The following is a 27,565-nucleotide window of genomic DNA, read 5'->3' as shown; positions in this document are numbered from 1 at the left end:
ATACTATCACAGAGCTCATCTCGTCCTCCATCATGTCCTGCTCTCAGATAGCATAGCACCTGAAAGGTTCACTTTAACAGAATGGTGGTAGTGAGCTACTGTAAATGTCTTGCCAAATGTAATATCTAAAGAAACACTTACTGCAGCAGGCCTTCTGCAGGCCCTCCTTTGAGAACATCAGAGATGACAATTGACGTTTCTCCACTCTGAAAATGGGGGTTATCTCTGCCACCAGATATTGCGATCCCAAATCCAAATCCTGGAGCCTAAGAGAAAAATATTTACAGATTATTTACAATGTAAAGATAAAGCAGCACTTGATAATACTTAATCCAGGTATGGGCATAATATTGTACATTTTTGAAGTCAGGTTTTTGTTTTTTTTTTCTCTTTCATTCTTCCTTTAGTAGCCTAGCCTTAGAATTTTCATCAATCGGCAAACTATCAGTGTTTTGGCTACCCAACTGCTTATGTATCAGAATCTGAAAGCCATAATATATTTCCCGTGCAGCAGGTAACCCCCTTGCCATATACACAATAACTAAAATAACACCTTCTTATGAGTTGTTTCTATGGTGCTTACTGTCCATCCAAAATGAGGTCACACAATCAAAGGCTTGTTACAGTGATACCAATTGTAACTTTTTTTTAAAAAAATTTCTGCATGCAGGGGTGCAATATATATATATATATATATATATATATATATATATATATATATATATATATATATATATATTTATTTTTATTTATTTTTTTTATTATTATTTTTTTTTATTTTTTTTTTGAGGGGTCAGATATACTTTTTATTTATTTATAACACTGTGGATTGTCCGTTCTGGTTGGTTTTTATTGGAACGGTATTCACCATAAGTGGAAAAATCTTGTTTGTTTGTGTTTGGTTTTGTTTATAGAGGGGGAGCTTGTACCTGCCTATGCCTAAGCTTAGGAGTCTTCATAGACTGAACATAGGAGCCATACTGGTAAGTGAAAGGAGGACAAAGAAAAATGATGGGAAAGTTTTTTTCTTCACAGTGCCAACATCCACTGTACTTTTAATTGCAGATGTCAGGAAGGGGTTAAAGGTAGTAACCCTCGCCATGCACTTGAGCCTCAGCTGCACAGATAGAAAAACTGCCTTTGTGAGGAAATTCTGCATCTATTTATTATCTGAAGGTGTAAAAGGGGCTCAGTATAGTCCCCTACAATGCACTACGGCTGGATGATGGCGAGTTTCTGGGTGACTGATTCCATTCAAATAAATGAAAAAAAAAAACCTTTATAAATTCTAATACAGAGGAACTCCAGCATTGCTACTGTTTATATAGTGCTGCATATGCTATTATAGGATTGTGTTCTATCTGGATTCTTCGTTCTTCCAAAATGATTCTCCTACTGCTGTCTGTATTACCAATCACTCCTCTAGCCAGCCAGAGAAAGTAAGAATAGAAACAAAACTTCTGCCCCATAATTCACAATGCAGAGTTTTAGTCCATCTCCCCTGCCTCCTGCTTATGATAGGTTTCTCCCAATAAGCTCTTCCAAGTGGAAGGAAGGGGGGGGGGGGGGTGAAGTAGCATCACATAGGCTTCACTGGAGATTCTGCACACAGCAAACAAACACAGGTAGGTAGAGGTGCAACAATTAACACGGACGTTCAATAACTGCAGCTGATCATTGTACAGTCTCACCTATTTTAATCACTATATGTTACCTTAGATAGGGCATACATAATATCTTCATACAGAAAAGCAAGGGTGAAAGCTGGGTGGAAAGGGCAGTGTCTAAAATTTGGCAGTAGACATTTGATATTATATTTCTTAAGATAAGTCAGTTCACAAGGAAGCCAGCAATGTAGACCAGATTGCAACCTTTTCTACTTAGAAAATCAAGACTGCTAGAATGGGAAGCTCATGACACACCTACCTATAGTAGAAGGGTTCAATATTAATGAATGTAATTGAGCTGGGGGTGAAACTTATCACACATCTAGAATACTACTGGTGAGAAAGCATTAAGTCCAGAGTGCTACTTTAACAGGATTGGGAGGGGGGGGGGGGGGGGGTAGTAACCAAGCTTTCTGAAGCAGATTTAGACAAATGTAGCAAAGTAGTGTTTATTCCCAGAGAGATCGTAAAACATTGATTCCAGTAGACCTAAACACAATAAAACATGAAGTTGTGGGCTGATATTTATTGAGATGACTCATATGTATTCACTGCCAAGAAATAGTGTAGTGTAGAGTCCACTATGTAATCTCATTCTAGACCTGCCCTTATAACGCCTATCTGTATAGAATAGTGATGTCTGGTCCAATAGCTCACTCTAGTATTTGGGATCAGCGGTATCATAACATATAAGGTGAACAGTAAGTCACAGAAAGAGAGCTGCTTGTTTTTAGCTCTCTAAACACCAAACATCCCATGTAAAGCTCTTAATCTGCTCGCTATATACAACACATATTTATACTGCTACAACATTCAAGAATATAATAAAGGGTATGGTAATGTCTAGACAGAAAATTATGCCCTTGTAACTAACCCAACTGTATATTAATATAGTTACACTTTAAGAAGAAAAAAAAAAAGAGCAGTTCATACAAATGCATTGAAAAGACAGACAAAGCGACTAACTGCAGTTATTACGAGGAACCGTCACTATGTTTACGGTATAGTCTATTAACACCTCTCAGGTTTCGCTGTATGGGTTATTGCTCAAACATACCACAGTAACACATTTTCTCCAAACCAGATAGTGTTTGGGGCACGTCTCTTATTGAAAGCCAATATATTCCAATCAAGGGACCCCAATATCAATTCATTTGATATGTTCTATAACTGCGTATGGGAAAGAGGGGTCTATTTATAAAAATGTTCCAAATGTTTTGTTTTCAGCACCATTAACTATTTAGCAATAAGATATCAGTTACATGATGGTTTGCCAGCCCTAAACTATATATGGCCTATATTAGGTCTTCTGCAGGAAAAGATTTACTTATGGTTTTTTGTTTTTACACAAGCATATTTAGAGAGCAATGCGTTTGATTTTACTGTCGAATCTGTAGTTGTATAGAGTGTTTTAGTGGGAAGTGTTTTTTTTATAATGATGCCTTTTAGCGATAAATACCGTATATATAATAATTAAAGAGGTTGTTCAGCTTAACAAGAAGAGCAAGTAGGCAGACAGTTTCAGTGACAGATTTCAGTCTGCCTTGTATGAAGAAAGCAAGCTGCAGAGTAAAAACTGAACTTTTAACAAAACCTATCAGGAAAAATGTTTTCACCTCACAATAGGTGCAATGCAGTCATTATTATTATTATTTATTGATATAGCACCATTATTTCCATGGTGCTTTACATTTGGGGTAATAAAAAATGGCGTGAGTTTGAGAATATATATATATATATATATATATATATATATATATATATATATATATACACACACACAATTTTTTATAAAAATTGATAATTTTTTTTAACCTATGCAATAAAGAAAAAAAAAAAAAAAAAAAGTTGGGCGGGATACAGTAGGTATCTTTGTTCATCAAATACAGACTATTAGTTCACACGTGAAAAAAGCCTAGCTGATTTTGTCACTGATTTTTCAGTGTCGCTTTTTTTGGACACTGTTTTTTTGCATTGGACGCTGTTTTTGACACTTTTTCGGTCGCTGTTTTTTTGAAGCTTTTTTTTTGCACTACAAAAAAGTATATGATTAAAAAAAAAGCTAGCGATTTCAGTCGCTGTTTTTGCCAAAACAGCTGCAAAACTAAGCGACCAAAAACCGCTAGTAGTTTTTTCAGCGCCCCATAGACTCCAATTCATTTTTTCAGGCGTTAAACGCCTGAAGAAAGGTCATGTCGCTTCTTTTTCTGCTAGCAAGCTAGCAGAAAAAAAAGCTAGCAATTCACGTAGGGCTACATTTTATGGAGGCTGATTTGGCCGTGAAATCAGCTGCCAAAATCAGCGTCCATGTCCCCGTGTGAACTAGCCCTATATGGTGTAGTGGGGGGGGGAGGGATTTCGCCTCAAAAAATAGTGATGAAAACATCTCACATTTTTACAAAATAGTATAAACAAAAAAAAAGCCACACCTTCTAGATATTCATAACGTTAAAAAAAGAAGTTTCAAATTTCACAATATGGTGACAAATTAAATTTTATTTCTTCACACTTGTACAAGGCGGCTGAAAGTGAAAGAAACCTCTCTCAGATGTCATATAAATACCCCCTCCCCTCCTGATAATACTCGTTTATGGACGAGCACTGTGAGCAGAGGGAGGGGGCGTTCCTCCCCGCTCACACTGTACAGCGCGATAGGCGCTGCTGTGGAGAAGAACGTTCCTGACAGACTGTCAGAAACGCCCTTCTGACTGTAAAGCGCTACGGTACCGGGACCGATAGCACTTTACCCGGGGCACTCAGTGGTGCCTTAGCCTAAGATTGGACTCCTATATGCAGGGTTTTTTTTAAAATCAAAACCAGAAGTAGGTGCAGAAAACAATGCACACCCATGATAAACTGTGATGCAGTATCTGGATATCTCCAATATGGGCACACAAAAGATGCCATACAATGACTAATCCGTTTAGTTTCACTACTGTTATTCCTATCCAACAGATGATCAGAACAACAGGAGACTGTTTGCTGTCACTATTGATTGACACAATCTTAAAAATGTAAGGTCCCTTCTGCTGCAGGTATGTTTTTATATGTTATAAACTGGTAGGGGTCGTACCGATGGCGGTATGCGTTGTTTGTGCGACAAATCATTTAAACAGTCTGGGATGGATAAGTAAACTGAAGACAGATTTCAAAGCAGGAAGACTACACAGTAGATAATGTATGGACGTGTACTGAAGTCATGTTTATCTAGGAAAAGAACTTCAAAAATATCCTGCTGAATTATTTACAAGATTATTCACTATAAATAAACAAGCAAAGGGTTGATAGGAAACATTTGTGCATGCTGTCTGATACAGAGATTGCATAAACAACATGTTCTACATCAGCACATATAATAAGAACAGTGGAGTGACCATAATGGTCACAGGAGAGCCACCATGACCAGCGGGGTATGGGGCCCGCAGCCAGCTGGAATTGGCCAAGGCCACAGACCACAATGACAGCAGGCTGGGAAAGCCTAGTTCCACGATCACTATATATACTGTTATTGGAAACGGGCTCTGGCATATCACTGGGCCCCATTCTCAATAGATGCCCCCTAGTGAAGGTGCCTTAAAATAATAAATGCTTATACTCACCTCTCCTGAGCTCAGCATCCTCTCCGGCGTTCTTCAGTCTTTTGACTGAGGCCTGTGATTAGGCCTCAGCAGTCACAAAGGGTGCACTGAGGCGGAAAGGGCCTCTGGGGAGCATAGAATACCGTGTGGGGGCCCACTGTGGGAAGCATAGAATACTACTGTATGGGAGTCCACTATGGGGTGCATATTATACTGTGTGTGGGGCCACTATGAGTATATAATAATCTGTGGGAGCTCACTGTGGAGCGTATAATACTGTGCGGGGGGCCACTGTGGGGAACATATCATACTGTGCGTGGGACCACTGTGGAGCATGTATCAAAAACTCTGTTTTTTAATAGTGGGGACTTATTCGCACGTGGGGGATACCCAACATAAATGTTTGTTCTTTTTTTTTTTTTGTTTACAGGATTTTTTTATTTTTATTTTTTTTAATATAAACTGTGTTATTTTTTGGGGGGGGGTTTTTGTTTGTTTTTTTTTTTTTACAATGTACATGTGCTTTTTTTCACATTTTACATGTCCCGCAAGGGAACTTGAAGTTGGGATTTCAGATCCCTGATGCAATTTACCTCAATACATAGTATTGCTGAACAACATACAGTAGTTCTGATTGGAACTATGCATAGGCTATCAGAAGGCCGTAGGGGCAATCTTGCCATAGACCCCCTGGATGCTGTGACAGCTATTTATCACAGCATCCAGATGGGTTAATCCACCTGAGTATTTTCTGACTCTGGCGGCTGGTCCTGGCCCTGTGCCTGCAGCTCTGTAGTATTACGGCACAGAACATTAAAAAGTTAATAGATGTATACATATGTATACATATACTTGTATTATACATGAAAATCTTTGTGCATCAATGTTTTAACTATGACATACTGTACATATCAGAAAAGCTGTATTTTTTTTTTAAATCAAAGACAAGAGTGGCTTCAAAAGAATTGGGAAACTGTATGGAAGCACTTATAAGGTATGTTCACACATGGAATCCATTTTCTGCAGTGTGAACTTAATCCAAATATAGAGAATAGTAATGTATTCTATTCAAACTAATAAATAAGCCACCAAAAGGAATAGAAATGAAAAGAAGCTAAAATAAAACTTTTAATAAATATGCATTAATAACAGTCTATAAAATTAGCAGGGAAGGTAAGGCAGTGCTGTATAATCAAGAACCATATTACACAGGCACGGCAGCCTCCATGAAAAATAAACCAATTCCACTCACTGATCAGATGAAGTTGCATGAGGGAGGTTGCTAATAGTAACACACTGGTACACAAACAGGTTAGACCAAACGTAATGGAGGCCAAAGGTAAATAGGCAAAGATAGGGTACAGACAAGGTACTAGAAGGGTAATAGACAGAATGTATTCCTATAAATACCTATCTCAGGAACATTACCCTAATTGTTAATGACCTGACAGGAACCTATTCCTATATTATGGCCACCCTGTAGGAAAACCTGGGAAGCACTCAGGAAAAGTCTAAAATAGAGTAGGGAAATTGAGCATGCCACCCGACATCCATGTTTCATCAGGGTAAAGCTTAAAGAGGACCTTTCACCATATCTGGGCACAGGCAGTGTTATATACTGCCAGAAAGCTGACAGTGCGCTGAATTCAGCGCACTGTCGGCTTTCCCGATCCGTGCCCGGTGTAAAGCGCTATCGGTCCCGGTACCGTAGCGCTTTACAGTCAGAAGGGCATTTCTGACCATTAGCCAGAGACGTCCTTCTGCCTCTCGGCGCCTATCGCGCTGTGCTGTGGAGCCGGGAGGAACGCCCCCTCCCGCTCCTGATAATACTCGTCCATAGACGAGCGCTGTGAGCAGAGGGAGGGGGCGTTGCTCCCCGCTCCACAGCACAGCGCGATTGGCGCCGCGAGGCAGAAGGACGTCTCTGGCTAATGGTCAGAAACGCCCTTCTGACCATAGAGCACTACGGTACCGGCACCGTAAGCTCTTTACACCGGGCACAGATCGGGAAAGCCGACAGTGCGCTGAATTCAGCGCACTGTCGGCTTTCTGGCAGTATATAACACTGCATGTGCCCAAAAGTGGTGAAAGGTCCTCTTTAAGAAAGGCTATTCGTCTCCTACCTTTCATTTGGATTACATGTGTGAACATACTGCGTGGCTAGCTGCGACGGAATGCCAATGCAGTGCACCGACATCCCATCGCGGCATTCCGCTCTGGATTAGGCCCGAATGAATGGGCCTAAACAAGAGGAAGCCTTGCACTGCGACTGAGTCAGCCAAGGAATCCACAGCAAGATAGGGCTGCTTGCGGAAAAAAGCAGCAAGAAGCTCCCACCAAAGTCAATGGGAGTCGTTTTTTGCAGCGCATTCCGCGTCAAAATTCGCTGCCATAAAAACTCTGTGTGAATCTACCCATACTTCTCTCCTCCTTTTCACAACATGTAACTCAACATATAAAAATAAACATCCAAAAAAAACCCCACAACAAATGAGGCATGAATCATTTTGAAGAAAATGTAGCCCAGACCCCCCCCCCCCAATAATGCTCCAACAATGTATATTTATTTTATTAATTTTACTTGCATATCTAGTGCCGTCATATTCTGTAACGCTTTACAGATATGTAATATACTTTGCTAACAGAGTGTTGACAATAGGATATGCACACAGGAGGTGGTATTCATACTATGTTTTGGATATGTGTTGGGAATGCTCCTGGCACATGCCACGCTATACAGAATTAAAAAAGAAGCCACACAATATATAGTTTTAAAACAAATGTTCATGGGCAGAACCTGTCATTTTATGTATATACAGTGGCATACATCTGAGGTATATGTTGGGAAACCTCCTCAATACATACGATGTAGATAAACCAAATGATAAATGCTCCCTTACCTGTGCAGAGAGCTTCGGGGCACCCATAGCAGATCTTTTACACATAAAAGATCAGTTTAAGGATTGGATTTAGATACAAGAAGCAAGACTTGACATTACTAAACAGCTTCCACATATTTATTAGAAGACACAAACTAATTGTAGTCCTCCTAACAATGACATATGCCATAAAAGGACCCATTGTCCTTGCTACAGGAGCACAGCTTTGTGGCCTGCATTTACAAGTTATATTAGGCCATGTTTACATACAGTGTATTTGTTGGGGATTTTTGGTGCAGATTCAACCTGGTACAACATAATATAATACGATGCAAATGAATGGTGTTTTACAAAGTGCATTCACAGTCTGAGAATAGAAAAAAATAAATAAAAATCAGTGCAGGCTGGAGGACATGCAGATTTATAAAGTGTCAAACTGCTATACAGGTGAACTGTTTTATTTCGTTCAGGTTTCACTATGGCAATGCAAAAGTAGAAATGTCTACCCAAATTCACCATAAATTTGCTGTAGTATATTTCAGGCCAAAATGTTGAACAGTTATTGGTTGCTGCAAACTATAAAAGACTTTGTATTCAAAACTGGTCCTTATGCTTCTGATGAATGCTGCGTGCCGAAACACGCGTCCGTGTTACCAGGTAGTAGGTGCCTGTCCCTTTCTGGTCTGATTCACACTGCTAACATTCTTTACTTACTATATTTGGCTGCACTTGTCACACTTTGTACAGGTTTCATATAATAGCCATCCATGTTTTATATTTGAATTATTTTCTGGAATTATTTGACTTGCTCTATTTTGGAAACTGATAGGTAAGGGCTCGTTCACATCTGCGCCCGGTCTCCGTTCATGCAGGTTTCCATTTCCTGAACAAAACAGAGCAGGAGACAGAAAGCGGGGTTCCCAAGCAGACTCCCCAAATGGAAACCCATGCGCAGATGTGAACTGAGCCCAAGATCCTACTTTTTAGATTAATGAATTACCAGGGGGTGTTAATCATATTCCTGTTATACTACGGGGTACTAGGAGTGTCTAACAGCAAGATGAAAAGCAACAGATCGTTTCTTAAAGCAAATTAATGATAAGGGAACAATGCAATGGAAAAAACTAATGAAGCAATCTGGATTTATTTAATCCGAATTTATTCTTTTTCAATCGTTCTGTACCTATTCTATATATCAGGCAGTATTATCGCACTTAGCTTTACCTTTCTATCTGAAAATTCAGGGTTGTACTCTGCCCACTTAGGTTACGTGATCTCAGGGCGACCCCGTGACAATGTCATTGCTTTCTGTTTCTTGGGGGGGTGGGGGGTGTCACCATCTTAGGCAACAGACCTGTAGGATTCAAACAGCATGTATGCACAGCAAGACAAAATCTGCTATCACTAGCTACTGCTGATATAAGACAGCTCATGTCTCACACCTGTAATGGAGGAGATCACAGTGCAGCGTCCATGACTATATATTTTGGAGTCTTTGATTATTTGGGAAAATATATAAAGTAAATTATATTACACTGCGCCCCCCTCCCCCTGCAGGACTGATAGTATAATCTTCCAGCTGCCCCTGTGATGCTGTGCTGAGGCATCATGGGCTTCATAGTGCAGCCAGAGAATGAGAAATTAGGATAAAAGAGGAGAAGCTGGATTGTAGGGATATGAGGGCAGTATACATGAAAGAAGACTGGAGAGTTACAGACAATCAGGAGAGGTGTCCGTGTTTTTATATAATTGCATTGCCCACACTGACACATTACTTTACAAGTGCCATTTTCATAACACAAGCAGATTAGGAGAATCTGTCTGACAAGCTGGCCTGGGAAATATTTAAAAAGCAGTTTTGACTACCTCCACCAATTCTTTGCCTCCTTCAATAGGTGCAAGTGAGTGTTTCTGTTTTTTAGTCCCCACTATTCCTGAGCTATCGTTTCTGTTAGTTTCAATATCCAATATGCCAATTACACTCTCTATTGTCAGCTGGGCAGTAGTGGGTTGGAGAAGAGTATCTGGAACCACACACTTGACAGAGAAAGTAATTATCTTATCAGATACCAAAACTAACAGCAATTATTGCTCATGAATGATGGGAGCTAGAGAACAAATTCCAACTGTGCCAGAATTCGTGAAGCAGTGCCTTTCAAAAACTTATTACAACAAATGGACATATACACAAAGAGACTATCTCGAAAACATCAATGTCACCAAACACAGGTAACACAGATGGACATTATGGGAAAATACAACAGTCCTACCAATTTACAAAACACTAGTTGGCCCATACATGGAATACCGTGTAGTTATTGGCACCGATGCAAAAAGGGGGACAAAGTAGGACTTGGACAGGTTTAAAGGTTTGTAACTAAAATAAATGGAATGGGTGTAACACCCAGGGGGATGACCTCATATGGTTAGCACTGTTGCCTTCCAGCACTGAAGCCCTGGGCTCGAATCCAGCCTGTATGTTGTCTCTGTATTTGCATGTGTTTCCTCTGGGTACTCCAGATTCCCCCACATTGCAAATACATACTGAAAGGAAATTTAGATTGTGTGCCCCACTTGGAACAGTAAGTGTTTACAGGATCTGTAAAATGCTGCAAAATATGGTGATGCTATGTAAGTAAAATAAACACATATATACGTTTAACTCAAAGGTCAATCTCCAGAATCTATTTCAAGATAACTTTCTGTGAATTTATTCTCCATTATAAAGGTGCTTTCCTCTGGATCAACAGAGCAAGAAAATAGACTATGCTGGATAAGAATGTATCTATTTTATCCTTATGAACTATGTTACTATGCTACACAGCTTCCTCTTCAAGTCATCTTACTAAGTGACGACGTCCTGTGGATAGGGAGCAGTGTTATACCGCTCAGTGATGAATAATCTACAAATAGAGGATCTGTTTATAATGTCAGAACTGACTTTAGGGCACCAGATAGACAGAATTCCACTGTCTAGTTCAAAACTAGAATTTCACTGAGTGTCATGAGAAGTAATTCCTTGGAAAAAAAAACAAATCTACTACCCATGACCAGTCATGTATATAATAAAACACTGTATCAGGTGATGACAATAAAACTCTCCATATAGCAATGCAGACACCAGTAAGTTCCAGAAGTATGCAGCACAATAGTATATAACACTTCACATGAGTAGCTCTGCCACACAAGTCATGGGCCAGTACATCTCTCTAATAATGCCAACTACATATTTATACACCACAGCTGACAATGACACAAAGTTTACAAGTGATTTGGACAAAAGGAAAATGACAAAACCTATTTCCTTCTCTTTGGCTTCCTGACATCTGGCTTTTGTCTATTGTTCCTAGCGGCAGTCAGTATCCTGAGTTACGCAGAGGGGAATTAACTCCTGGCTGGCTGACTTACCCTGTGGAGTGTGACTGTCTGCTGCTCCCATATCGCAGTCTCTTCCATTACAGTGTTCTGTGGAGGTAAAGAGGAGAGGAGTGAGTGATGGAGCACAAGACATACATCCTACATAGGTCACAGGAGCAACACGACAAAACTACAACTCCCAGCAGGCAGCGTTACATGGCAGGCACAGAATCATGGGAGCTGTAGTCTGACAGCAGCTGGAGAGCTACAGGTTGGAGTGCTCTGTGCTACAGGCTGCTGTCCGGCCTGCACACACTGCTGTGGACCGCACACCGGGAGAACGGATGAATTGCACGACTAACCGATCGCTCGCTGTGTTCTGGGCGTAGCCTGGGGAGGAGCTGAAAGGCCGACTTACTGCTCAGATCCTCCCAGGACCACTACAAATAACAATAACACTAAGAGCAGCCCCGAGCTGGAAGTTATACTGAGCAGAGAGAGCAGCGGCCACGGAGCGGCGAGAGGAGAGCAGCACTTACCAGAGCCCGGCAGGACGGGGAAACTCAGCCCCTAACTCTGAGCGCTGCCGACTCCCGTACACTAGGCAGGGGAATCACTGGCCACTTGGAAAAGGGGAGGAGCTGGACCCTAGATCCGCCCGCCGTCACTACGTCAGCACGTACACACCAGCGCTACGTCCTGACGTTGGACGCATGCCCAGCATATCTGCGCTGCCCCCCGCCTCTCAGCAGGGCACAGTCCTAGCAGCTACAAGTGTCAGTGGAGAGGACAGACGTGTACATGTTGTATGATCGCTATAGACATGCTTCCTGACCTGCAGACACTGTTATACAGCGGGGGAAGCTGAGCACAAATATAGGAAACCACCAAATGGCCACATAGTGGCTTAGGAGTCCAGTGGGCGGTCCTATGGTTTCCCCCATATGACTGTGCGTCACCGAGCAGGACCGCCCACATCAGCAGCCCACCATTACTACAACACAATCTCAATCTGCTCAGAGCTACAGTTCTCTTGTAATGTCCTCTTAAGACATAACACATTGCACTGCCGAACAAAATAACAAGTGTAATACAAAAACTATTCCTGGCCCACCCCTAGATCCCTATAATGTAGCTCCAGTCAGCAGACTAATGGCACTTGGGATGGGAGATATGGCTGTAATATGCTCATGTGATATTTGCCTTAAAGGGATTCAAACTGCATTCTTTTCTCCCTAACATTACGGCTGTTCCTCCTACCTTAAGAGGTCTTCTCCGTGCCGCCGTTCCATAGATATTTCGATTTTCATCGGCATGCAAATGAGTTTTCTCACAGCACTGGGGACACCCCCAGTGCTGTTTGAGCGCTGGGGACTGCCCCCAGTGATGCAAGAAAACTCATTTGCATACCAATGAAAACCGGGATATCTACAGAACGGCGGCGCAGAGAAGACATCTAAAGGTAGGAGAAGAATAATCTTTCTTAAGGCTATTCTTACGTGTTAGTGTGAAAAAAACCCCGAAGTTTTAATGATTGAATCCCTTTAAAAGAGCCCATACCCCATGCATGTTTTATACTGATGACCTAGCCACAGGATTTTTCTGCAGTTTTTTAAGCCAAACTCATTAGAGGCTGAAAATGGAATAGGAAATATAAAGGAAGCTTCTCCCTACTGCTCAACCCACTCCTGACACTGGCTGAAAAAACAAGAACAAAATCTGCAACAAAGAAAAGCAGCTTTTCAGCAAAGTGGGAATGCTAATATATATATATATATATATATATATATATATATACACACACACACACATACACACACACACACACACACACACGACTAAAGCTTTAGTATTATTTTAGCAGATGTGTGATCGCCATGCTAATCACAGACTGCTTGCACACCCACTGAATTAAATGGGCACAGACATTTTTCTTAAAGAGCAAAGAAAATGGATCAGTTACAGACACCACGAAACCCAAATATAAGCAGGATTGTGTGCAGTCTATTATTAATAATAATTTTATATCCCACCAACATATTCCACAGCACTTTACAAATCAGAGGGTACATGGACAGTTAGTGATATTACTATGTGACACAAAAGTAACAATCAAACAATAGGAGTGAGGGCTCTGCTTGTGAGAGCTTATCTACTAGGAAGTATGGGGAGCCAAGAGGTAAGAGGGCCATTATTAACAAATATATAAATAAGGCCAAACACTGGTCAACAATATGTAATACCTGTGTGGTTTCAGAAACAAATGAATTCATGCAAGTTAAATGTGCAATAGCACCTACAGTCCTGAGCTGCATCCACAGTCGTGCTTTGTACCATGCATTACTCTTTCCCTGTACTTTGCTTTTAATTGAAGATGGAATAAAGGATTCATTTTTTATTATAGCAATGCCCTGGGTAAGTGCCCCCTGTATTAGGGAAGCAGAGCACGACCCATTTGGGTATCGGCTGGACATTGCCCGTGTGTATCATATTTCCTCTACAGTTTTTTGACCCAGATTGCAGACAGTAGTGCCACCTTTTGTCTTTTCATTGCTAGAACCAGATATCACAAGCATCATACCTGAAACCGGGACTAAAAAATGTAGACAAATCACTCCAACCCCCATGCACAGTTGGGGGGGGGGGCGGACTTTTTACTATTCCCTTTGAGACCTGCACATTTCTTAGTTCATTGCCCTATCATTCTTAGTCCGCAGAATGACACCTTTCTAAATTTCTCCAGCATGATTTTCCATTAATTTCTATCCCCAACATGTTATCCCTTTAAATCTTGGTCCTTAGCATGGAACCCCTCTCACTCCAACAAGGCTCCCTTTAACTGCCAACAATGGCATTTTTTCCAACTTTAGAACCCACCTGGCAACGCACCAAAAATAAAAAGGCTTTATACTCACCTATCAGATGTATGCCCTGTGCCGGCACAGTTCTTCAATGTAGCAAGAATATTACACCCCTGCTTCAGTGCGCATGTACTAAACCTCTGGAGCCTGCACAGCAAAGCTGCGGTGTACATCTCCAGCTTCACAGAAGAACAGAGCAGGCGTCAGGAGCACCAAAGAGGCAACAGATGAGACTATTATAGAAACAAATATAAAACTTTTTTTTTTTTTTATTTTTAATGGGGCCGTGGATTGCTCTATAATAGGGCGTTTTTGGACAATAAAACCCAGGTCTATAAGAGACCTGTGAGTGATTTAGTATCTTAATTGCACTGACAGGTTCTCTTTAATAGGGGAGTCTTATCAAGAGAATGATCTTCTGGAGAGATTTCACTGTAGTAGAGAGAGGCAAATGTATCATAAGAACAAGAGGTAGTAGCCATGTTAGATATTAAGTTACTGGTAACCAAGCGGCTGCGTAACCTGAATAGCTCTCAGATAAACTACATGTCGAACTGGTGTGCTCTACAAAGAATTTGGTAAGGGGAATGTTCAAACTAGAAAGACGTGACATTTTACACAATTTGTTGTCAAGATTGGAGGGGTCCGATAAGCCAGACCCCATCAATCATAGAGCAATAGATATGCCATTATTTTATCAAGTGAGAATAAACCTTTAACTACTTAGTAACATTATTATTTTTTTTTTTTGTCCTACTAGAGGACTTTTATTTCTGTGTATTCAATTTAATTTTGCTTGCGCATTAAAAGACTGTCATTATAAAAAACTGCTCCAATGCTCCGTCACTTTGTTTTTACCCTATAAAAACTGCAATTGTTGGCTGTTAAAGAGCTAAGCTAGAAGCTCAGGAGTGGAACCATCAATCTAAACTGTGCTCCAATAGGGAAGTCTGGGTATTTAGGCAAAATCTAAAAATAAAATAAAAAGGATGCTCCAGAACCATATCATGGAGGTTGCAAAAAATACGACTATAGTTACATTTACTATCTAGTAATGATTATTTCTTAGAAAATGTATGTTTATGAGGATAGTTCTGAGAGTCAGTTACACAAAACACCACAAAAAAGATACCAGAATTCCTTACTAAATGGTGAAATAAGGATACACATTGAATAGTAACAGGAACCACGATATCCTGTAAGGACTAATAGGCAGTATATAGCTGAGCGACAATGCAACCTACCTAACAAGCTCATAAAAGGTCTGAAAATCAGACTGACAGCAGGATTAATTCCTAATAGACATCTATGGCTAAAAATCTCTCCTACAATGTTTGGTAATCCACATTAATGAAAGTAGGCCAACACATAAGGTCAATACACAAGCTGGAGGAGTTTTATTAGCAAATGCCAAGTATAGGTATCAGGATGCAGGGTTTATCAGGACTAAATCTGAAGGATACATGATGTATTTGCACATGTTTTTATCAATCGCTGCATAGTAACATTCCAAGGTTACACTTTGTGTACGCCTACACAGATCAGAGACTTCATAGTATAATTCATGGGGCTACTACAGAGAGCTCTTTAGATCAAACATAACTCGCAGTATAATTCATTGTGTCACAAATCTCTTCAAGGATCAGGTACATCCACCACAGGATCATGTGCCTGAGCTGAAAGCCACACTAGCTTATAGCGGACATCAATTTCAATCATCATTTCAGTAAACTGGTGTCAGTAATCACAAATCTGGCTGTGCCCGCCCCACCCCCACCATCACTCACTACGCTTCCTTTCAGGAAAGTGGTGAGGGTGGCCTAAAAAGAAAACCTGACTTTGCAAAAAAAAAAAAAAAAAATTGTGACACTTTCAAGCCTTGTATACCATAAAACTGGCATAAAAGACTTGTTAAATCTGCACTACTGACTCTTCGTATATAGCTTGTAGATCCTCCTGATCCACTCTAAACTTCGCAAATCCTCAAACCTTGGGGAGATTTATTACCTTAAGGCTGAGGCCCCGCTTTGCGGAAACGCAGCTTTTTTGTTGGTGCAGATTTTGCTGTGTTTTGGTTTTTTTTAGCTACAGCCAGGAGTGGATTGAGCAGAAGGTATAAGAATGTATTTCCCATTCCTTTTGTAGCCAGTCTTGGCTTTCACACAAAAACCCCAGCAAAATCTGCAATAAAAGAAGCTGCATTTTTTTCAACATGGGGCCTTAGCCTAAAGGTAATAGACAGAAGATGGGTGAGATTTATCACCGTAGCACAAGTTGCTTGACATGTACCTACACCACATTTGGTTGACTTACCGTACTTTCCATCAATATTTTTCTCTAAATAATGGTGCACTTTATTAATAAGTTTGGCACATTTTAGGACTCCTCTTAGAAAGGCCCCTTTCTAGACACTTTCCAGAACTATCAATAACCACAATACATTTGGTACAGGCTTCTGTTGCTGAGCAAAACTCCTCAAATACTTGAGGTCAAACACGAGCTAATACATTGAACTCCGATGTCTCCTGTTAAATGTGTCTACATTGTTACCTTTATTTTTACCATGTGCGTTTAGTAAAAATGTCACTGTACTTATCAATAAATGGTCAGCTAACTTATTCTACATGAACTATATAGATCAGAAGGCAATACATCCTTTTTAGCCTACTCAATAAGTATTCTGGACATAGATACATACAGTGGAACCCATGGTGAAAGTTTTCAGGCAAAAAAAAACAAAAAAAACCACACCTTTGATATACTGATGCAAGGACCAGCCATTTTATGGCCTTCATAAACCACCAGAGTAAGTAAGTCAGCTGCAATACTAACGTTGAAAATGCTTTGAGAGATTAGCAGAGGATTTTCATATTAAGAAAAGGTGCATGCCAGGGATTCCTTACATAGAATACATGAGCATGAAAACAAACTGCCCCTAAAACCCAACCCACATAAACAACCAGTAAAGTCTATGGGAAATAGCCAAGGAAAGGCAAATCCAGCACTCAGCAATTTGTAAATACTAGCAAACCCTTAAAAGCCAAACTCTGTACATATGAGATGTTAGTAAATCTCATTAGAAACAAACATTTGACCAACAGTTTTTCACCATTGCAATAAGCTTCTTTGAAAAAACAACATACAAAACGCTAATTCAGACCCTGAATTTTGGTTTCGTTTGTGAAGTTTGGTGCAATGGATTCAAAAGAGTTTTTTAGTCAGGAATTTGGTCAGGAAACGGACTCAAATTCCTCCTCCTAAAAACGCCTCACTATAGGACTGTATGGTGAGGTGTTTTTTGGAGGAGGCATTTGAGTCAGTTTCCTGACCAAATTCCTGACCAAAAAAAACTGTGTGAATGCAGCCAAAAAAAAGTGTGAGATGAACTAATCTCCAGGAGGTAGCCATTAGTTTTTAAAGGGGTTTTCCCAGACTGAGATGTAGATGACTCATCCTTCAGATAGGATATCAATATCAGTTTGGTGGTATTCTGACGCCCACACCGATCAGTCATCAACAGCCCTTCTTAAGACAAGTTCTGCTAGCTCTTCACAGCTCTCCAAGCACAGTACCATACATTGTATAGAAGCTATGCTTGGTATTCACTTCAATGTCACTGAGCAACACACCGGCCAGGTGAGACCCCCTCAGAATCCCTTCTAAGTGTCATCAATATTTAAACTGCAGCGTATTTACAACTTGGAGAAGTGATGTAATTCTTCTAAGCTTAAGTACAAGAGTGAACACTGAGGTCAGTCACAAACCCTGGAATGCTGTAATGTATCAGACTTTATCTTCCACAAATTCTTCATGTGATTCATCCCTCTTCCTGGAAATAATCCATGTTAATGGCATTAGGTACTCTTCAAAGCATGTGAAAAGCCAGATGACCAAGTGCTGATCTATTACGATCAGTTTTGGTTTACCGGGGTGAAGTCATTATTCCGAGTGTGAAGTACACCAAGTATACAGTAGTGCTGCGGCATTCAAAACTAGCAGATAAAATATTATGTATATTGGATAACTTCACTTTGCATCTGGTATTCTGTACCATACATTGTTAACATTCCTGCTAGCTGGACAGGTGACGTTTGCAATTCACTTTTTAACATAATTTCCATAAGCAACTTGTTACTTTTTCAGTTCAAGCTGAACACGGACATCATGAAAGTAAACTGAATTAAAGCTGACATGGCCGCTAGCAATGGAGAGCAAGTGACCGAGGCAGAGTGTCTAAAAACATATATATATATTCAGTGCTATCCAGAGGCTGAAGAGGAACATCAAAACTGAATCTAAAATACTGAAGGATGGATGACATGTCCACAGAGGAGTCCTGACAGGATGAACTCATATCTTCTATTCATCCATTATATTACACTGAGGAGTCCAGGGCGCACATCAGACAGTGAGGACATCCATATGCAACAATCATGTACATTAAAAGGTTCCAAACAAACATTCTGTGAATAGAGATCACAATAGTAATAAAAAGGCAGGACACCGACAACTCAAAGAAAATGCATCAGTTTACAAGCATCTTCCATCAGAAGTTTCTTTACCCAATAACTTGCTTCAATTTCATAACCCGTGGATAAAAAAACTGGTCTAGGTGGTCCTCTTATGCTCTGTCCTGCCCAAACAAAGGGCACGGGTAAACTTGTGATGTAGCCCAAGGGTGGATGCAGCTTTTCATCACGCAGTTTCTGAAGCCAAAACTCAGGTGTAGATCATAGAAAGATCACGTATAAATGGCAGATGAGGCTTCTGTCTTTTTAATCCATACCTGTTATCGGCATCAAACTGCATCAAAAAACCTGATCAACAATAATAGGGCAAAAAGGCTTGGAGTTTAGAAAACTTTCTGACCAGCTTTTTGGATGCACTAAAGTCTGCTTTTGCTGGTAGTTAACAGAATACTGTATATGTTCACTACACAAAGTAATGGAGATTTACTAAGCTAAGGTAAAAGTGACCTATATATTGTACACATGTATTATATTTTAAATGCTTTTTTTTTTTTTGCCTTGTCCAACAAGGAGGTAAGACTCATGGAAAAGGAGCAGCAGTCTAAAGATAAAGCAGATGTATCATCCAGCATCAGCCACTGTGAGAAATCCAAGGATATCTGCCCTATTGCTTTACTATTTGTATGACAATTTCCCACTATAACTGAATTTTAACAAAAACTGGTCACAAAATAAGTCACATTACCATCACTCAGACAAAAGTCAGTAGCATCTTCTGTGAAGAGAATGTATAGCAGATAGGCTATGCCATGGAGGTGTTGTGGCCCTATATATCACACACTCAGTAGTGCCCCCATGAGTTACACAAGTCCTTGCTAAATCAATGAAGACCAAGTATGAATGACCTGAAATATGATGATAGACTTTTCCAGAATCACAATCTAGATGTTCCATTATTAGGATAGACTACCAATATCAGATTTGAACACTGTATCCATCTACTTAGAGGCAGTATGGAGGGTTATACCTTTGTCCCATTCATACACTGCTGCTACCAAATATATGGGCCAACATAGACAAGGGGCCACAGTGCTTAGAATTCCATGACCCCTGCAAAACTAATGGGATTTGTCCTCGGCAAAGGACCCGGAAAGACTGGTTGTTAAATATGACACAAAGGGGCAACTTCACTACAGCGCGTGAGCAGTGTAAACAAACCTAAAATACCTGACACCAGTGGAACGTCCATGAGATGAATTTGCACATTTTGTTCCTTTTTAGTAAATTAGGCTCATGGAAATAAAGCCCAGAAAGGAGGAGCACATAGCTACAAAGGGGAAAAAAAGCACAAGTAAAAAATTATCCCCCCAGTATATTCATCTATAATCAGTACTGACCACACATGTACTTTCTATGCTTTGTTATGAGAGATGAAGTCAACTCATTCCACGCCTGCCATTAATTCCATTTCCAGAGTCTGTATAATAGTCAGCTGCTTGTTTTCCCACCTGAAATTGTCTGGCAGCATGCCTACTATTCATCTACACACCACTGAACAAAACAGAATGACAAGGAAAGATGTACTCACATGCAACATGAAAGAAAACCTTCTCATTGTAAGGCTACAGGACAAGGTCCCTGGAGAATCTTACACAATATTACATTAGCTACGTCTTCAGCACAGCTAAAAATGTCACAAGTTACGTCTGTACCACACAACTAAGTATCTTGTACTAAACCCCCAACTAAAACAATTCGTCCTGAAATGTCTTTCAATGTCAGCATTATTACCATGACCAAAATAACTATCAGTACATTGTGAAGCAGACTTATCAGCTGTGTCACCGCAACACGTTCTGGCACAATGTAACAGCGGCCATTCATCTGAGGGATGCCACGTGATTTATTAAAATGCAGCAAGGGTCAGGACACATGCATCTTATACTAAAGACCTCTGTTCTGAAATGGACACAATAACATGCAAGTGCAACCACTACCTGGAATATTTGTGGCACTGCAAACTACAGGACAATTCAGGTGAAAGGGATTGCAGAAAAACCCCATTCACAAATATGTTGCTGTTTCTTCAATAATTCTATCTCATTTAATACATTCAGCTACATTCAATGCATTACGCTTCTGCAGCAGAGATTTTACACTACATAGGACAATGGCCACAAGTATCGGATAAATACAAAATATTGTAACAACAAGAGCCTGTACGGTGATCATAAGGATCTAATGCAAAGAAATCTCATCAGAATAATGGATATCAGACAGCATAACTTCATAATACAGTGAGGAAACTTTATTCAGCAACAAAACGAATACCCATGGAAATCCCAGTTTCCATGTATAGCTGGGAACATAGCCTAGCCAAGCAATGTAAATAGGTCTTTCCTGAAGGCTGCAGAACTGTGCAAGGGTATTCGGCAGCATTAAGTATGTTATGTAACAAATTTAACAGATCCCAAATAAATTATTTCCTGTCAGTAATCCATTCTTTAGCTGCCTGCGCTTGTGTTTGCTCATATTACTATTATTAAATCTAAAAATAAAGGCAGATTGCATGTTAATCTATTTCTTTGACCGTGCAGATTTTTTTTACTCAGGTTTATCCATGTGTATAAGCCATTAACATAATACCAGGTATTCCAAGTACATATTTTTAGAATATTATATAGGAGCATAATGAATGTATGTTACACACATTCAGTTTTGAGAGGAAATTTCTTTTTCCACCTCTCATTTTACTTATAGATCTTGGTTACTGGGGATATATAGTTTAAGGGTTTGTCTAATGTAAACTTTTGTTCATATGCTCCATTATAACACACGGACATCAGAGAAGGCCATCTTCTACTTAGGACCCTACTCTATACACCAGATCAGAGAAAGATGCCCTGCAGACTCCATCCTCCACGCATTAGATAGGTCTCCATCCACCTGAATGGGCAGCATAGTATGTTTCAGTTTAGAGAAAACGGGTTACTGAGACAATAGCAGATGATAGTTAGAGAACCTAAGCCTGCAAGGATCACTTGGTTATGCTCAGATCATGGTCACACCATTAAATGAATACTTTAAGAAAATGTTTGCTGCCTACTTACACAGTTGTTTTTTGAGTATGTTCCCCTACCATCCTACAGATCAACCCAATTCTAGTTAGAAAACCATAATGGAGCCAAATACAGTTATCCATACAGGGATCCTGTTATCAGGTTTAGAGTACGAGATAATTTTGAGCACTGGTAGCATGGTGGTTCTGGGCTTAGCACATAGTATAGCCTTACTCAGATAGCTGCATCATATGCACCAGATTATATTCTGTCTAACTAGCTGCATCAAAATGCTTACAGTTTGTGTTAGTAGTCTCATGTCAGGCCATACGTACTTTTGCTATATGGATGCTCCAATGTGGAGGCAATAAGATGTGTACCCCACATGGACCGTACAACATCCAGAACTCATAATATTACATTATAGCAAATTACCAGACAGCCTTGTGCTACACTGTCTAGACTGGATACAATAGCGGACAGCTGGATTACATCTGTACTGGTTTTCAGCCTCCAAATAGTAAGAATATTTCCATCTATTACCAGCACGCCAAAAATGAAACAAGATATAGTAGAAATTTGTATAACCCCAATCCAGTGGGAAAGTGCGTCATTGCTGGAGGTCTGAGTGCTGGTACCCCAAGTAATCTGGAGAAGGTGGGCCCGCATGGTCATTTTTTAATATAAAGAAAATAACACATACAGTATATGATTCAAATGAATGTCAGTTTCAGCATCATTTTGAGATCTTCACACCAGCCGAGTAGTGTTACGGCTATATAAATAATACAATATTTCTTCAAGCATTTTTGGAAGTGCATTGCAAGCGTATGTCAGAACTGACAAGCTGCCTTAGTCCCTCATCTTTCCACTTGTTCTAGCAATGAAGGTCACCTCCCACATTCCTGCAGCACATTCAGTCTACATGCCTGCAGTGACACCATGCTAAAAACAGCACACTTCCATCCAAAAACTATAGAAACTGATAACTCACAACAGAAGTGCAGGCTTACAGGGCGTAAACACAAGTGTGGAATAAAACATGAAATAAGGGGAAACTATCCTTTTATGGGATATTGAACAGAACGTCATTAAAATTCAAAGGAATGAAGGAACAAAACATTTATTCACAAAGTCAATTGTTCCTATTGCTATACAGAAGACGACCTATAAGCGAGAGGCAATATAGATAAAGGCAGAGCAGATCCGTAGCTCTAGGCATATACTGAACCCTTGACTGATACAAATGAAATGAAGCAGACAATATTCCATGCTTTTTACATTTAATAAAAGTAATGCAAAGTCAGTATTCCCAGGTACAGCACAGAACCGGACCAGCAGATTGACCGCTGGGGCCCACCAAAAGAGAACCCTATTTGGAGACATTCAATTGCCATTAGGCCGTATTCTCACGGTATAAAGATGGCAGTGATCATTACGGACAGCACCCCAGCCTGTTTATTTGTGGGTTATGTGCTCTCTGTGCTTGATCTTTATATCATGCCTTTTCGCTTTTAACATCTTCTATACTTCTCAACGTCTCCAGCTCTGTATAAAATGGATGACACGTTTTGTTACATAGACCTACAGACTTGCATTGATGTGCTCTACATCAGCAAAAATAGGTTCCCCTCCCCCAACATACCAATAAATATATTGAAATGTTGCACATAAAGAAAGGCTGAAAAAAATGCATATATAAATTGCTGTCATGCGAATAAGGTCATATTGTCCATTTCTGATAGTGGACAGTGGACATGCAGTTTCTGAACAGATGTAGTATAGACCCCAAGCTTGTAGAGGGCCAATGAACCTTACACTTACTAGGAATATGAAATGGTGACCAAATGAAAAAAGTAAAACAAAAAACATAATTTTTTTTTCATTCAATTACTGCGCTACTTCATCCCTCCACCATTTCATTTTCAGCCAAGATTGTGTAATGCCAATGGACCAACGGAGAATAGATAAACTGTAGAAGTTGTGTTTCCTGCCGAAATAATAAAACAGAACCATCTCACACCTATTCATTGTCTATATCATGAATACTTTTCAGTTATTGCCTTTATTACGATCCCATAATGTACACAAGGTGAAAGAAAAAAGAAACAACAAATAAGACGCTGGAAATCAGATGGAAGATGGAAACCAACGTCTGTCAGCAGCAGCAGCACATCGCATGTATTGCAGGAGTCAACTCTGCAATGCAGTGCCAAAGCTGGGCTCCACATGTGCACATCCTGAATACTTCTATGGGATTCCAAGATGCCAAAAAGTCGTCTTCAATTGTTTTTTTTTTATTTTTTTTTATTATTACTTAGGTCAATTAACAGAGTTTAAAAAAAAAAAAAAAAAAGAAGGAAAAAGGGATAGAAACTGAATTAAATGCACATACATTGGCGGCAATGCCCTTTGTACTGATGCACGTTATATAGTTGAATGTAAATACAGCCTTGAGATTCATAGTAATGAAAATGCTCTGTACACAGTCCTGAGCAGTCCCTATAGGCTCATTTTACCAGCCAGTAGAAACTTGGTCATATAGCTCTATCATGATGCACTTCATTCATTTACAACTCCCAGTTTTACAGGTCACAACAGAAGCCTTTACAATTCCATATATACGTGGACAATACTGCACCCTCTCTCTCAAACAAGGTGAAATTACACAAGCAGGGCTATGCCATAGCTTAATCTGTATGACACTGGATGGTGCCCCATGTCATAGATTGCTCTCGCGGGGATGCATTGGAGCACACTGCAATATATATGTAATTCAGAAAATCATGAAAAAAATAAACTGTCTGTATATAAAAATAAGTAAAGCAAGGCCCCATAAATTACTATGGGTGTTTTATTATGGTTCTGTAAAACACGGAATTGATCAAGTCCAATGTAAATGAAAATAAAATTGCAAAATGTCCTTGACAACCACACATATCCCAGAGAAAACTACAGGTACCTTAATACTAATTTTATTACTTAACCCCTTGTGTGCCTAGTCTAGCACTAACTGGGAACATACATGGGGCATCACAAGCATGGAAGAAAGGCAATCCTCCATTGAAAGAGCACAGCTGAATGGAGCATCAGTTACATGTGGATAGACAGATGGAAAGCCTAAGTGACAGGTAGAAAATAACACTACAATGAAGGCAATTTCCAAATACAAGTGGTTATTCCGACTGTGAGCAGGTGAATAAAGATTCCATATCATCTGTGTTATGTGGCATATATGGATTTCACTCACAGCCACAAAGCAGGGCGCTCTGGTGAACTTTTACCAGCAGATGTGCCTTCTCACATATTGGTAATTTTGACAGCAATTAACAAATATAACACAATGTTACTATTTTAAGCTTGATCTCTGCACCGGGTATTAGAACGTCACCATAGCAACCGTCAGAGACAAAACCAAAAACACTTTCTGATTGTTAGAGCAATTTGACATCAATATTGTATCAGTGACACTGACATTGCCAAGAAGGGAAGAGGACGGCAGTGATGAGAGTCGGCTTTTTACTAATTGATACAAATGACTGTAGTCTTTAAAGGGGTATCCTGTAAATAGCAAATTATATGGCTAGATCAGTGGGGGTTCCAATTATTAGAGTAAGGGTCTGGAGTCCCTTTATCTGAAGGGAGGGGAGGTCACACTCGTGTGCTGCCAATCCATTCTTCTGAAGACAAGCCTACAATTGAGCAGCCGTGCACATGTGGGACCTCTCGCCGCATGTGTCGAATGTGAAGGGAATTGGGACCCCCATTCTTGTGATAAATGGGAGATTCACAATAGTTAGAACCTCACCAATCTAGCAGTTATCTGCCTGTCTTGTGGATGGGATAACTCACTGTTAGATTACATGCACAGATATCAACAGGTCTGTGGAATGGATGGCACATGAATGATATTCACTGACCCATTCATTTCATTGTAGTGAGCCCTGGCGTTGCCCCTACACAGGCATACGTATGGGGCCAGAGAAAATAATGTTAAAAACTCAGCTAACAGTGACAAAGTGCACGGTTGTGTGAATACAGCCTATGGGGAATACTCAACAAGCTAAGCACACCTGTAGTATTACTTCTGTCCATAGCACAAAGCCATACAGGTGATTCGACAGGCACCTCACAAAATCCTTACTGATTTATAATGGGGTACCTCAGGGGGGCTTACATCATTCTGATGACAAGAATAGTGCTCATGGGCCAACAAAATCTTAAAATATTCAACATATTTTACTACACAAAGTGATTATTTCATGAACTACACAAAGCAGATATATATATTACTTACATTTATGCACTAGTGTTACTGTACCTATCCTAGTCTTCATTACATTAGTAACACAATAATGAGGAAGAATTTACAATTTCTAATTTTTTTTTTTTGCAACATAGTCTCTGTGGGGGGGGGGGGGGGGGGTTTAAGCCACAGCCAGAGGTAGATTTAGCAGAAGGTAGAAGAATATATATATATATATATATATATATATATATATATATATATATATACACACACACACACACAGTGTTTACCATTACGATAAAGCCAACATCTACAACATGAAAAGTAAGGTTTCTACAAAGTGGGGCCATACAGAAACGTACTTGTCAAAGCAACCAGTCACAGTGCAGCATTCATAGCTCAAGAGCTCTGAGAAAGGAAAGTGACTCTCTGATTGGCCGCTGTTTTTGATAGTTTTACTCCCAATTGAGCCTCACCGATTAGCCTTGTTACCCATAGTAACAAGAGGGTGACATATATAAATAAAATGGTCCATGGTGCTATATTAGGCTAGACTCACATCAGCATGGTACTTTCCATCAATAAATGGTGGATGAAACAGCCCAGCAAACTACACCATTTCATTTGGCAGAATGACAGACGCCATAATGGAAACCTGACAGACCCCATTATACTCATTGGCTTCCTTCAGGCGCGATTGGTATCCATCATACAACAGAGCTGTCAATGCCCGTTTTTCGCTTTACTGTTTCTATTACAAAACAGAAGAATAGAAAAAGCAAGAGTCTAAGTATATTATATATTATTTCAGTATAGCAAAGAATTCACATGGGTTAGAGAATGAAATGATCAAGGCTGGCAATGGCTACACCTAGAACCTCTTCTATAAATAATCCTCTGTGTGCTCAAATGTAACGCATAAAAAAAAATATATATATATATATATATTGCTCATACTGATACTCTATAGGTGTAGCCTGAACACTGCCACACTTTATATACAGCTGGTTGTAGACAAACTGGTTGCCACAAACGCACAGTGACACCAGACATCAATGACATCAGTTGAGTGTCATCTTTTTAGCACATGCCTCAATGACACGTGATAAGATATAGGTGCAGTGATTTCCAGCCTGACTGGTAAGTTAGTATGTGTCACCAGCCTGCAGAGCTGTTATTCACACTGTTGCTCTGCTGCATCTGTATAGTGTCATGCACATTCTATTAGGATGACTACAGCGCCGGCACATACTACATATACCATGGAGTATCCTGGCCATATTGCTAATCTATCAAACGGCTATTTTGCTTTTACAGCATTACTCATTTTACTTCTATATACACAATAATTAAACAAGCAATAATGTATCTAAACATCTGCCAAAAGGTGTGACCCAAGAAACTGAAGTCAGCCATAAGTGCAGAGCTCCAGACTGGATAATTAGC

At 40.0% G+C, this 27,565-nt stretch overlaps 1 protein-coding gene across 16 annotated transcripts in view; it reads right to left on the bottom strand.

The window, feature by feature from the left end:
- Positions 1–27,565, bottom strand: part of TJP1 (tight junction protein 1) — a 352,070-nt gene that overhangs the window by 44,653 nt on the left and 279,852 nt on the right. For 15 of the 16 annotated variants that reach the window (XM_075273552.1, XM_075273553.1, XM_075273556.1 and 12 more), the window contains 2 exons: positions 11,533–11,589; positions 142–266 (listed from right to left, as the gene is read on the bottom strand). In XM_075273552.1, coding sequence (XP_075129653.1) covers positions 142–266; positions 11,533–11,589 — 182 coding nt within the window. Of the gene's footprint in view, positions 1–141; positions 267–11,532; positions 11,590–12,020; positions 12,129–27,565 lie in introns of those variants that run through there. The other variant, XM_075273564.1, reaches the window with a different exon arrangement.

The sequence above is a fragment of the Leptodactylus fuscus genome, chromosome 5 (genome assembly GCF_031893055.1).
Source record: "Leptodactylus fuscus isolate aLepFus1 chromosome 5, aLepFus1.hap2, whole genome shotgun sequence".
In the NCBI taxonomy this organism is placed as follows: domain Eukaryota; kingdom Metazoa; phylum Chordata; class Amphibia; order Anura; family Leptodactylidae; genus Leptodactylus; species Leptodactylus fuscus.
Note: the sequence above shows the minus strand (reverse complement) of the source record. Positions and strands in the feature narration are given on the sequence as shown.